This window comes from Eretmochelys imbricata, chromosome 7, assembly GCF_965152235.1.
Source record: "Eretmochelys imbricata isolate rEreImb1 chromosome 7, rEreImb1.hap1, whole genome shotgun sequence".
Lineage (NCBI taxonomy): Eukaryota > Metazoa > Chordata > Testudines > Cheloniidae > Eretmochelys > Eretmochelys imbricata.
The window spans coordinates 1,909,945-1,922,428 of record NC_135578.1 but is presented as its reverse complement, the minus strand read 5'-3'; the positions used below and the strand labels follow the sequence as shown (position 1 = coordinate 1,922,428).

Here is a 12,484-nt window from a genome sequence, read left to right as displayed (position 1 = left end):
AGCAAACATCCTTCTGAGATGTATTAGCAGGAGTGTTGTAAGCAAGACACGAGAAGTAATTCTTTTGCTCTACTCTGTGCTGATTAGGCCTCAACTGGAGTATTGTGTCCAGTTCTGGGCACCACATTTCAGGAAGGATGTGGACAAATTGGAGAGAGTCCAGAGAAGAGCGACAAAAATTATTGAAGGTCCAGAGAACAGGACTGTAAGGGAAGATTGAAAAAACTGGGTTTGTTTAGTCTGGAAAAGAGAAGACTGAGAGGGGACATAACAGTTTTCAACTATGTAAAAGGTTGTTAGAAGGAGGAGGAAGAAAATTTTTTATTCTTAACCTCTGAGGATAGGACAAGAAGCAATGGGCTTAAATTGCAGCAAGGGAGGTTTAGGTTGGACATTAGGAAAAACTTCCTACCAGTCAGGGTGGTTAAGCACTGGAATAAATTGCCTAGGGAGGTTGTGGAATCTTCATCATTGGAGTTTAAGAGCAGGTGAGACAAACACCTGTCAAGGATGCTGTAGATAATACTTAGTCCTGCCACTAGTGCAGGGGACTGAACTAGGTGACCTCTTGAGGTCCCTTCCAGTCCTGTTATTCTGTGATCCTGATACATGTCATTATCCACCTATCTGAGAAATAAGATAAGTCAGTATTTGTCAGAAATAAATCACTTTGCCAAAGTACAAACACTGATTAAGGGAATACAAACAGTCTGGCACTACGTTGGATTATATGGACGTTTAATAATGATTCACTCACAGGGCCGTAAGAAAATTAGAGCATTTGCACATTGAGCTGTCACAGAAGTTATGGTCTCAATGACAGAGAAAAACAGACAACTCTTTTTTTAAAACACAAAACTTCATACAGCTACTCCATAAGGAATGAAAGAGCCAATTTGAACTCAACTTTGCCATCAGTTGTTTAGTTTGATTTTCCCCAGTTTGTTTGTTTGCCAAAAGAACATCTTTGAAATAACACAGGACCCTCAATTGTACAGATCTTCCACTTTTGCAGAACATAGCCTTACGTGTGAAGTCTGTCTGAATTACCGTAAATTCTTTCCATAGCAACAGTATTGCCTAGCGGAGGTCTGGGACTATCAGAAGCCTTTGTAGATCAGACTTCTGTCTGGAGCTACCACCAGAATTCTTTCAGTGTCTCTGGTGTCAGGTAACGCAACAATTAAAGTAGTGCTTTCTCTGTATTCTCCTGTTGGGAGTTCTTTAAAGCCTCCCCATATGTACTGTAATTAATCTGGATTTTCATTTACTTTTAAAGGCCTTGGAGCTCTGGCAGTATTTCCTCCCAACAACCCCATAATATAAATGATTTTTAGTCTGCACTGGTTTTCCAGAGCATAGTCTGTATCTGTACTACAGAGACTACATTGGCGTAGCTATGTCCATGTAGTTAAGGTGTCATAACCCCATAGCGTAAATGCAGCCTACACCAATGGAAGGGTTTTTTCCATGCGTTTAGGAACATCACCTCTCTGAACAAAGTCAGCTACATCAGCAAAAGTGTTCTTCCATCAACATAGCTGCATTTACACTGAGGGTTCGGTTGAGATAGCTCTGTCAGTCAAGGGCGTGCATTTTCGCACACCGACTGCTGTAACTATGTTGAACTAACTTAAGTATAGACCAACCCTAGTAAGCACAGCTTATTTGTATGATTGAAATAAGTAAGCCTTGGGCTACACTTAAAAGTTAGGTTTTTAAGGTATTATTGTTGAAAGCCTAATTTTTAAGCTCTTCTCCACAGCAGAGACGGTGAGTTGTAATTGTTGTCGGTGCCCTCAGATTCCCGTAAGCTCTGAAGCAAGACCACCATGATGAAAGGAGTTGGAGGAGCTGAATATGATGGTATGCTACAGCATCAGTTACAAGCTTCAATGTCAACATTATCAGCTACCAATTTTATTTTAAGCAGTCTCAGAATATGCTTATGTATATGAGCCCTACCCAGAAGCTGAAAGAGCTATTAAAAGGATCTGATGCAAAACAATGCTGATGTAGAGCGCTAATTATTGCTTGGGTGTAGCACACAGGAAGAACTACCAGCTGGTTGATGAGCCCTCTTCTCTTTTTAATTTGTCTCTTGTTTTCAAACAGATCACCAGAGATGACAATCTGTCACAAGACAAAAATAAAAGTGTGTTATAGAGAAGTTTTAAAAAGTCTGAGCTATCATAAGAGAATAATCAGTGGGGTTTGAGATTTGACTTCTTTACACTATTAACTCAGCAGCAAGTTTCACAGCCAACATATCTGCTTTTTCTCTAGCTGCTGAACAGTGAAAAAGTCTTCCTTCTAGGGACCCTGCTTCCTGCCATTTTCTTTTTAGTTGTATCAACAGCAGTTGATACAGAGATCTGCTTAAAAGTCAAGAAATTAAACTGACAACACTTGCCCACAAACAAACACTTATTTTACTTCTTGTTTCATCTTATATAGTCTCTGATCGTGCAGCTACCTCTTACTTTTACCTTGTTCACAATATTGTCTGTAGGGTGCAGTTTAAAAGGTCTTGGATGCCTTTAAAAACTTTTAAAAGAACCAGATGTACATTAAGGGTTCTTGCTGTCCTTAAACTACCACATTTTGCAGTCACCAATTTTTCAGTCTATTGCCATTTGAACACAGAACTGTGCTGTTTAAACATGACCATTCTTCTGAGTTTTAGATTTAAAACTCAGAAGCGTAGATCAAAGATTTGCTTCAGCTTGGAAAGCTAGATTGACCTATTATTGTGCTTAAAAAAAATCTACTGTAATTTTGATCTACAAAGCCCTTTATGGGACAAGTCTAAAGGTTGCCACATCCTCACAGAAGACAGCTGCTACGCTCAAGATGACAGACCCCAGATTTGTACAGTGGGACGTAGACTTGGTCACTAGAAAGCTCTTGGTTCTGGCAGTTGTTGTTCCCTTGGTCCAACAAGCTCACACGGAATCCAAAGCCCAAGAATGGATGTTTGCTTTGTTCGTCTCTCCCCTCAGCTCTGGCTAGCAGTTATGTTATTCACAATGTATCATTCTTAACGTAAAAAGAAAAGGAGTACTTGTGGCACCTTAGAGACTAACCAATTTATTTGAGCATAGGTTAGTCTCTAAGGTGCCACAAGTACTCCTTTTCTTTTTGCGAATACAGACTAACACAGCTGTTACTCTGAAACCATTCTTAATGTAAGCATGCCTAGAGATTTAGTATATATAGATATCACATACAGACCTGGAATGAGTCTAAGAGAGAAAAGGAACTCCAGTACTAAACCAGAAGTCAACCTAGTGTACTTTGACTATCCATTATATCCACAGAGTATGTTATGAGCCAAACTCTGCCATCAGATCCACAGCACATTGCTCTAGCTTACATTGCTGTGATTTCTGCAGCTCTGAGAATGGCGTCAGACTTAGCTAAGTAGGACAGCCCAGTGTTAGGGTGTTAAACCTGGGGTCTCCAAAGTCCCAGGCTAATTCCCTGCAAATGTCCCATGTGACCTTTTGCACATCACAGCCAGTTTTTTTAAAGGTATTACACATCAAAAGATGCAGATAGGTACCTAGGCACCATGGAAAACCCCACTAGGTGCCTACCTGCAGCTTTAAATGTCTAAATACCTTAAAAAAATCTGTCCCCTACTATCTTTGGGCCTTACTTCCCCATCTGAAAAATGGGGATAATAGCACTTCCCTACCTCACAGGTCTTGGTTCCTTGAAATTTAAGAGGCTGCTCAAACACTATGGTACCAGGGGCCAGATAAGTACCTTGCCAAGTAAATTTAAGGTTTACAGCAGCCACCTCATTTATTCTGATCTGCTCAAACTATGACTCTGTCTCTCCTGCACATTTGGCTCTGTGTGTTGTCTGAAAGAACAGACCTACTAAAAACACTTCCTTCTAGCTATCCTCTTTCCAAAGCAATAAGCAATTCTGGACTATAAAGGGTTTAGCTCATAAAGCCACCATGTGTAGCCACACGTATGTAAAGTTCCCTATAATTTAGTTTTAAGAGTTCCTTTATCTGTGACAGGTTGCACCATGACATTTAGTTTGTAGTTCCGCAGTAGTCAGATGTTATCCAAGACCTTTACACAGACTATTTTTGTAGGGCATAATGATAGCCTTAAATCAAATGAGTCCTTTCACTTAAAAATTAAATGGAACAATGCATTAATTTATGAAAGAAACATCAGAGCTCCCTAATAAAGGCAGTGTTTGAATAAAAAGCTTTTTATTCTTGTAAGCCAGGGGAGAAGATGACATGTGCATGTGTTAATATCAACCAAATGCTGCTTGCTTTATTCACCCACATAGTCCCTTGGACTTCAATTAACTGAATTCATATAAGTAAGGGGGTGGGAAATGTGGCCCTTTGATATATCTAGAACCTCAAACCAAGTAAGAGTTCAAAACTCAACATATTAGATATGTGAAAAGTGGCACATACTGTGCACTGGTAAAAAGGAACCAAGAGAATACTCTATTCATTTATCTGTGACAAATATCTTGGCTCAGTGTTTACTAGTCAGGTGACAGGAGTCTCTTGACCAACTCCAGAACATTACGTGATGTAAACGTTCCTTTTTAAAAGGTTCCAGTAAACAGTAGTGTTTATTTTGGTGACAAAAAGTTGAGCTAGGAAAGAGAATAGGCTTGGCTGCACATGATAGTAATAGATGTAAGTTAAGTATGGATCATATTGATCTTCATGTGTCCTTAAAAGCCATCAAAAGTGATGTTTTACATCTCTTACCTACAAGGCAGAGTAGCTCTCAAAATTGACAGCAAGCTGTGACCTCCTCTTACCAAGGTCTGAGGTATCATAAATGTAACCCCCCCACATATTTCTGAATTTTACTAAAGAATAAAGCACCATGCAATCAGGAGCGCTGACCTTCCGACACCATGACTTTCACCATCCCTTCCATAACAATCTTTTCACTTTCCCTAACAGTACATGATACTGAAATGTATGCAACAGATCTTTTCAGTCTCTTCACTTCTGCTGCAGCTAAGACTTCTTCTCCAATGTACAAGGGAGCTGGGAAGTGAATTTCCTGAGAAAGAAACACACAACCATAGCCAGGCATTTTAGTACCTATAACTGCAGAAATAAGTCCGTTGATCAAAACTCCATGTACAATTGTTCTCCCAAACCTAGTTTCCTTTGCATAGTCTTCATTCAAATGCAACGGGTTTGTGTCCCCAGTTAAGTCAGCAAAACAAACAACATCCTTCTGTGTGAAGGCTTTAGTAAGTTCAGCCTTGTCTCCAACTTGTATATGTAAATACTGAAGAGAGGGAGATTTACACAATGAGCTGGCAATGTTTGGTTTTGTTAGGATGGTTCTTTTGAAATCTCCACCAAAAATTCTAGGTCTGAGTACTGCCAACATCTTGAGCAACTTCTGCTTCTTACAGCCCAACCTTGTCTCCTGTGTATTCAATCCAATATGAGTTCTCTACTGTTCCCAGATAACGCAAGGAGAAATGGAGAGGTCTGGTGAGAAAAAAAGAGACGCATTATGAAAACATCACACATACCAAACAGTTTCCAGCAGACAAGATAAAAAACAACAACAACAAAAAAAACACCACAAAGCAAAATTAGAGCAACTTATGCCAACCATGTTATTCAACTATCCCCTTGGAGACCAATTCCAGCTCCCAGACTCAGGTTACTGAAAGTTACATGGCAGAATGAAGTGAAGCATTTCAAAAGGAACAAGCATTGGGCTCTGGAGTTCAAGTACAATGGGGTTTCAAGTGGGTGACTGACAGTGGGGGAAAAACAATACAAGTTTCATCCAGATGTGAGCCAAAGACAAACTGTCATGGAAATTAGTTTCCTCAAAAATCTGTTAATGAGATCAGACCTGACCTCATTGTAGTAAATATATAAAGTGATGAAACTCAGACACAAGAGTCTAGTTTTACAAGATCGCATCTATGTGGGCCCCCAAAAGGAAAGAGGATTCCCAGCAGCTACTTCCTCTCAGACAACCCCAGATATGACAACAGGTGATTGTTACAAGCACCATACAATATAAAGAGAGACATGGACATGACAATTTAAGTTGACTGAATTTCAGTAATTATAAAACAGACTGATTTAATCTCTCACCAATCTGTTTCACACCTATCTTTAAGGGTATTTAACTCTAAAAACTGATGAGTTTTTACACAAGTAAACCGTGTCTCTACTAAGAGGTTTTGTGTACTTGAGTAGGCTGAGTAACCCTAAAGAGCACTAACATTCAGGGGCAGGTCCCAGAGTTCCCCAGGACTTTACCTGTATCACTCTAAAAGCACACTTCCTGTTCTGGTAGGAGCCCAGCAGTGTTAGAGCACTCCACAGCTTGACAAGGCCACTAAAGAATGACAAAATTAAATATATTATTAGGATTCACATGACTCAAAGGTTTTCCTGCTGAGTACACAGTTTAAATAGAAATCCCCTAAACAGAAGGAATAACGAACTCTCAACTGCACTTAACAGCTGGTAATTTCATCAGAGGGCTCTGGTGACAAGTTTGTGACACAATTACCCTTCAGTGTAGTTTGTCTTATCGATGGTTTGGAGTATTTAATACAATCAATGCTCATGGGTTTTGCCCTTGTCAAACCCTTTTTTTCTGGGCCTGTTTCCTGAACCCCTCTTCCCGTTCCTCTAATCTCCTTCCCTTCCCCACCCCCAATAGCTTCCATTCATCTTTAGTTCCCTAATCTCCCAACTGCTCCTGACCTCTTCCCACAGCAAGGGATAACAGACACCGGTTTGAGTACTGCATCATCCACACCTGGTCATTTTATGTTTTAAGACAGGAACCATATATATGGATCCATGTTTATCGTCTCATTGAGTACACATCAAGTTTGCTCAATTTAAGTAAAAAGATGTTTTAGTCTTTAACTTCCAGCCCTGCATACTCAGCCTAGCAAAGTCAAGCTGGGTTCTTTCTAGGTCATGCATGGTCATCAGTAAGAGATTCTGTGGGCCCAATTTTCCCTTCAGTGCCACCTGAGCAACCCAACTGCTGTCAGCTGATTAACCACAGCAGGAACCAATTCTGTTGATGCACAAGTAACACTCTCCAAGTCACTCTAACTTGCATTGGCTCTGCAGATGTAACTAGTACTGAACACTCACTTTTGTAACTAAATGCAGCAGACAGGACTACACACAAGAAGATGTGTCAAGACGTTGTGAGGTTTACACATCTGTGTCACTTTTTAGACCACAGTGTCACCTTAACTATTCTGGACCTGTCACATTTTTAAGGTCAGAGTCAGAAAATAGTTGAAACCCACAAATGCCAATGGAAATTTGTTGTGTTTGAGGTGGTTTCTTAGTCTGCCTTTTTACTGCTCTTTTGATTCCCAGTGCTTTATCATTTTTCTTATGGCTTGTCTACACTGGCAATTTACAGCACTGCAACTTCCTTGCTCAGGGCTGTGAAAAAACACACCCAAGCACAGCAACCGCAGCACTGTAAAGCGCCAGTGTAGACGCTGTACCAGCGCTGGGAGCTACACCCCTCGCTGCCTTGTGTGGTCGCAGCGCCCTAAAAAACCCCACCTCAACGAGGGGCACAGCTCCCAGCACCGGGGCACTGTTTACACTGGCGCTTTACAGCACTGCAACTTGCTGCGCTCAGGAGGGTGTTTTTTCACACCCCTGAGCAAGACCTAAATTAGGCAGACCTCACAGTATTAACATTGAAAGATAACAGGGATGTAAAGACTGCTCTAAAAGGCCAGTTACTCGATTTCACACCTTAAAAAGGCATTTCACATAGCTTTTTGAAATGGAGATGAATCATTTACAGTTTTGCTCCACAACTAATCTTCCACGCCAAGTGCCAGGCACATTATTCAACCTGCTTTCTCTAACATGTAGCCACGTGTACATTCTAAAATCCACAACAAAAGACACTATGCTATACACATAATTTTCCCCAAGGAGAGGATGAGAGAGAGAGAATAAACCATGTCATTTAATGCACTCCTGGAAGGCACTCAGATACCATGGTGATGAGGGCAGTAAAAGAGTACAGTACAGACTCTCTAGAGGCCAATAAGGCTATAAGTGTCCTCCTCCAGACTTTTAAGCAGCCACTTGATAACCGAGAGTGAAAGGTCCCTCTTTCAGCAATGGATTGTCTTATATCAGTGAAGGCTGAAGCTTCTACCAATCCTGGGCCATGTGCCCCCCTAGGTATCTCTTGAAATTCAAGCACAATTAGGGGAAAAAAAAACAAAAAACTCCTGAGTGATCACTAAGCAGCATTCACATACATCCCAGAAACACACAAGAATCATAGAATCATAGGACAGGAAGGGACCTCGAGAGGCCACCTAGTCCAGTTCCCCGCACCCATGGCAGGACTAAGTATTATCTAAGACAGTGGTTCTCAAACTTCATTGCATTGTGACCCCCTTCCGACAATAAGAATTACTACATGACCCCAGAAGGGGGGGGGACTGAAGACTGAGCCCACCCAAGTCCCGCTGCCCCAGGCTGGGAGGGCCAAAGCTGAAGCTCTGGGCGGTGGGGCTTGGGCTTCTGCCCTGGGCGGTGGGGCTTGGGCCCAGGGCCAACACCAGCCTTGGTGACTGCCATTAAAATGGGGTCCCAACCCACAGTTTGAGAATCCCTGATCTAAGACCATCCCTGACAGGTGTTTGTCTAAGCTGCTCTTAAAAATCTCCAATGATGGAGAACAATTTTTCCTCCCTCCTCCTTGTAACAACTGTTTACATACTTGAAAACTTATCGTGTCCCCTCTCAGTCTTCTCTTCTCCAGCCTAAACATTTTTTCAATCTTCCCTCACAGGTCATGTTTTTCTACACTTATCACTTTTGTTGCTTTTCTCTGGACTTTCTCCAATTTGTCCACATCTTTCCTGAAATGTGGCACCGAGAACTGGACAATACTCCAGTTGAGGCCCTAATCAGCACGGAGTAGAGTGGAAGAATTACTTCTTGTGTCTTGCTTACCATACTCCTGCTAATACATCCCAGAATGATGGTTGCTTTTTTGCAACAGCGTTGTACTGTTGACTCTCATTTAGCTTGTGATCCACTGTGACCTTCAGATCCCTTTCCGCAGTACTCCTTCCTAGGCAGTCATTTCCCATTTTGTATGTGCGCCACTGATCGTTTCTTCCGAAGTGGAGTACTTTGCATTTGTCCTTATTGAATTTCATCCTATTTACTTCAGATTGCTTCTCCAGATCATTTTGAATTTTAATCCTATCCTTCAAAGCACTTGCAACTCCTCCCAATTTAGTATTGTCTACAAACTTTATAAGTGTACTCTCTATGCCATCATCTAAATCACTGATGAAGATACTGAACAGAACTGGATCCAGAACTGATCCCTACGAGGCCCCACTCAATATGCCCTTCCATCTAGGTTGTAATTCCCTAGTTTGTTTAAGAGAAGGTCATGCAAGACAGTATCAAAAGCCTTAATGAAGTCAAGATATATCACATCTACCGCTTCCCCACTATCTACAAGGCTTGTTATCCTGTCAAAGAATGCAACAGACAAACAGGCTCAGAAAATCTGACCCATGAGGAAACATTAAACAGGCATGTTTAGTATTGGGGGGAAAAAAAAAGACTGAAGGGAGACCTGATAACTATCAACTATGTTAAGGGCTGTTATAAAGAGGACAGTGAGCAACTGTTCTCCCTATCTACTGAAGGTAGAAGTAATAGTGATGAGCTTAATCTGCTGCAAGAAAGATTTAGGTTAGATATCAGAAATAACTTTCTAAACTAGAAGGGTGGTTAAGCACTGGAACAGGCTTCCAAGGAAGGTGGTGGAATCTCCATCACTGGAGGTTTTTAAGAACAAGTTGGACAACCACCTGTCAGGGATGGTCTAGGTTTACTTGGTCCTGCCTCGGCGCAGGGCTGGATTTGAAGGATTTCCAAGGTCCCTTCCAGCCCTGCATTTCTAAGAAATCACAGCTATTATTTTCTCCCTTATTTTGATAGGAAACTGTCAGAAGTTGTAAGCGAGTTATTTTCAAATTAAAGGTTATTTACACATCTTACACAATTCCAGGTTGGTACTTGCGAGTACTGTATATGCAATCAGTGTCTCTTACCTGCTAGAAACTCTTAGTATTGCAGACAGGGTCTTTTCCTCATATGTTAAGACATCAACAGGCAAGGCTGCACCAACCTATGCACCAATAGGGCACTACTGTTAAATCAATATTATTCACGGCTTTAACACCAGTTTATGAACATATGATTTCCATGTTCTCCAGCTAAAATTCTTATTATTAGAGCAACTTTGTAATATCCAGCTCTTTTATAGCCCTATTCATTCACAGATCTCAAAGCACTTTACAAAGGAAGCAAACATCATCATCACCATTTTACAGCTGGCAAAACTCAAAGAGGTGATAGGACTTGCCCCACCTCACCCAGCAAATCAGTGACAGAGCCAGGAATAAAACCTAGGACCTCTTGAGTTCCAGTCCAGCAGGCCATATTCCCTCCTGCTGTTTTCCCTTTGAAGCTCCATTGCAGCAGGAACAGGGATACCAGGACTTAAAGGAAAATGGCTGTTTTCACACCCAGATCAGTGAGTGTCAAATGGCACTGAAAGCAGCATCCAGGCTGATAGGAGGTACATTAAGGCTCCTACTTCAGTTTCTTGAACTTAAAAGCCAAAGTCTATGAAACAGCAGAAAGCAGAGAGAGAAGGGCTCTGAGGGAACAGGAGGGAAATAATTTTAAATGGTTTCTTCCTTTCCCTTTATGTCCCATGAACCAAGCCTCCTTTCTGCTTAGTTTCAGCTCTGACTTTCTATTAGTAATTCTAATTTGGATAATACTATTCACTAAATTATGTTTTCTAAAGGATGAGCTGGAATCACTCATTAGGCCACAAACCTAGAGAATCTTGGTTATCTTTTGAGGGGGCCCATCCACATACTGACCCAGCCTGACCATTTAGCTTCAGAGATCTTCCAGAATCACTAGTTTGCAATTTGGGGTGAAACAGCTTCCACACTAAGAAGTCAATTAGTCAAAATTCTTTGCCCTGCTAAAATTAATTTTAGGTCAGATGAATCATGCATGCAGCACAAGAAACCTCAGGGTTCAGAAAACTTTGAATACACCTCAGAACTGCTGTGAAGATGGGATTTTCATATATTTGCCTACTGAAACAGAAGAATTGTAACATTTACTACCATTGTTAAAAGCAGCCTGAAGTCTACGGATTTTTTTTTAAATGTAATCATAGCATAGTAAATAAAGAACAAGGTGTTAAGGTGAAGAAATATCAGCCTCTGCCATTCACCAGCACTCTCTCCTAGACGTTCCATTTGAGATAATGGTTTTTTAAAAGTCAGCACTATTTATTTAGTGATTCTCCATCATGTGCAGTCTTCAAGTTGAGAGAGACGCTCAACTCAAACCAGAGGTATGGGCTTGAGGCATAAATTATTAGAGGAAGTTCTTTGGCCATTATTATGCAGGAGCTTAGACTAGAAACTAGATTCTCTTAATGGTTGCTTCTGGCCCCTAGACAAACAAACAAAAAAATCCATGAAGTTATATTTACAAGGAATTCAGAAAAGCGCAATCGTCAGTCACACAGTCAATGATCCCGTACCTCCCCATGTAATTCCTTCAGTGCTGAAAGAATAAGTTGCTTGAAATGAGCAGCGTTCAATCTAACTCCACCTTCTTGAAATTCTCTGAAACGAACAACGTTCACACGAAGCCTGATTATTCAAGTCTATGCATCTCAAAAGGGACGTTGTGGTCAAAAATGGGGGGGTGGAGCCGAACTTACAAGCAAACCTTCACGTAGTGGTGCTCAGAAGCGTTCTTGAAAACGATTCTTTCAAACGCCGCGGGCGTGGCCCCCCTCCCGCCCCCGAGCTGGGCCATGCGAGCCACGCGCGGACCCGGGAGGGAAGACCGAGCAGGCCGTGGAGCGGCGGCGAAGGCTTGCGGCTGGCCCCGGAGACAGGCCAGGCAGGCTCCGGGAGCGGCCCGTACCCGCGAGCCCGCCAGAGCGGTGAGCGCCCGTTACCCTGCGGGCTGTCCGCGGGCCCCGGAGCCCAGCGGGTCCCGCCGGTGCCGGTGCCGGAGCCTCCCCCTGCAGCCAGCGGCGGGCGCAGCTCCTGGCGCGGCGGGCTCCGCGCCAACGGGGCCCGTCCGCCGCGCGCTGGGGCTGCGAGCTCTGCGCATGCGCAGCGCCGGGCCGGCCTGGGAGCGCGCTACAGAGGCGCGGGGTCACAGGCGCTCGCCGCCCTCGCAAGGCCTGGCCAACAAGGTGGGTGAGAACCGAACCGAACCGGCCCCGCGCTTCCAGCGTTCCTAAACCCACACGCTGCCCTCCCCGCCCGCTTTCTGAGGGGAGAAGCCCCACCGACCAATCAGCGAGCAGCTCCTCCTCCTCGTGGCCAATAAGAGCCACCGACACGGCCCGCCCCCTA

At 42.8% G+C, this 12,484-nt stretch overlaps 2 protein-coding genes across 2 annotated transcripts; both read right to left on the bottom strand.

Moving 5' to 3' along the window:
- Window positions 1-4,216: 4,216 nt before the first annotated feature.
- Window positions 4,217-5,403, bottom strand: HTD2 (hydroxyacyl-thioester dehydratase type 2). Its single transcript, XM_077821244.1, has one exon. The coding sequence runs from the start codon at window positions 5,401-5,403 to the stop codon at window positions 4,888-4,890; it is 516 nt and encodes a 171-aa protein (XP_077677370.1). The 3' UTR covers window positions 4,217-4,887.
- On the bottom strand, window positions 5,372-11,964 carry RPP14 (ribonuclease P/MRP subunit p14). Its single transcript, XM_077821245.1, has 5 exons — window positions 11,836-11,964; window positions 11,653-11,737; window positions 10,130-10,206; window positions 6,300-6,378; window positions 5,372-5,507 (listed from the first exon to the last, which is right to left on the bottom strand). The coding sequence occupies exons 1-5, from the start codon at window positions 11,931-11,933 to the stop codon at window positions 5,451-5,453; spliced, it is 396 nt and encodes a 131-aa protein (XP_077677371.1). The 5' UTR covers window positions 11,934-11,964; the 3' UTR covers window positions 5,372-5,450.
- Between the last annotated feature and the right edge of the window lie 520 nt (window positions 11,965-12,484).

Coding starts and splice junctions, on each gene's coding strand:
- HTD2 (XM_077821244.1), bottom strand. CDS start 5,403: ATGTTGGCAGTACTCAGACCTAGAATTTTTGGTGGAGATTTCAAAAGA.
- RPP14 (XM_077821245.1), bottom strand. CDS start 11,933: ATGGCCCAGCTCGGGGGCGGGAGGGGGGCCACGCCCGCGGCGTTTGAA. Junction 10,207..11,652: donor TGAAGGAATTACATGGGGAG/GTACGGGATCAT, acceptor ATTGGTGCATAG/GTTGGTGCAGCCTTGCCTGT. Junction 5,508..6,299: donor GTGCTTTTAGAGTGATACAG/GTAAAGTCCTGG, acceptor TTTTCTCACCAG/ACCTCTCCATTTCTCCTTGC.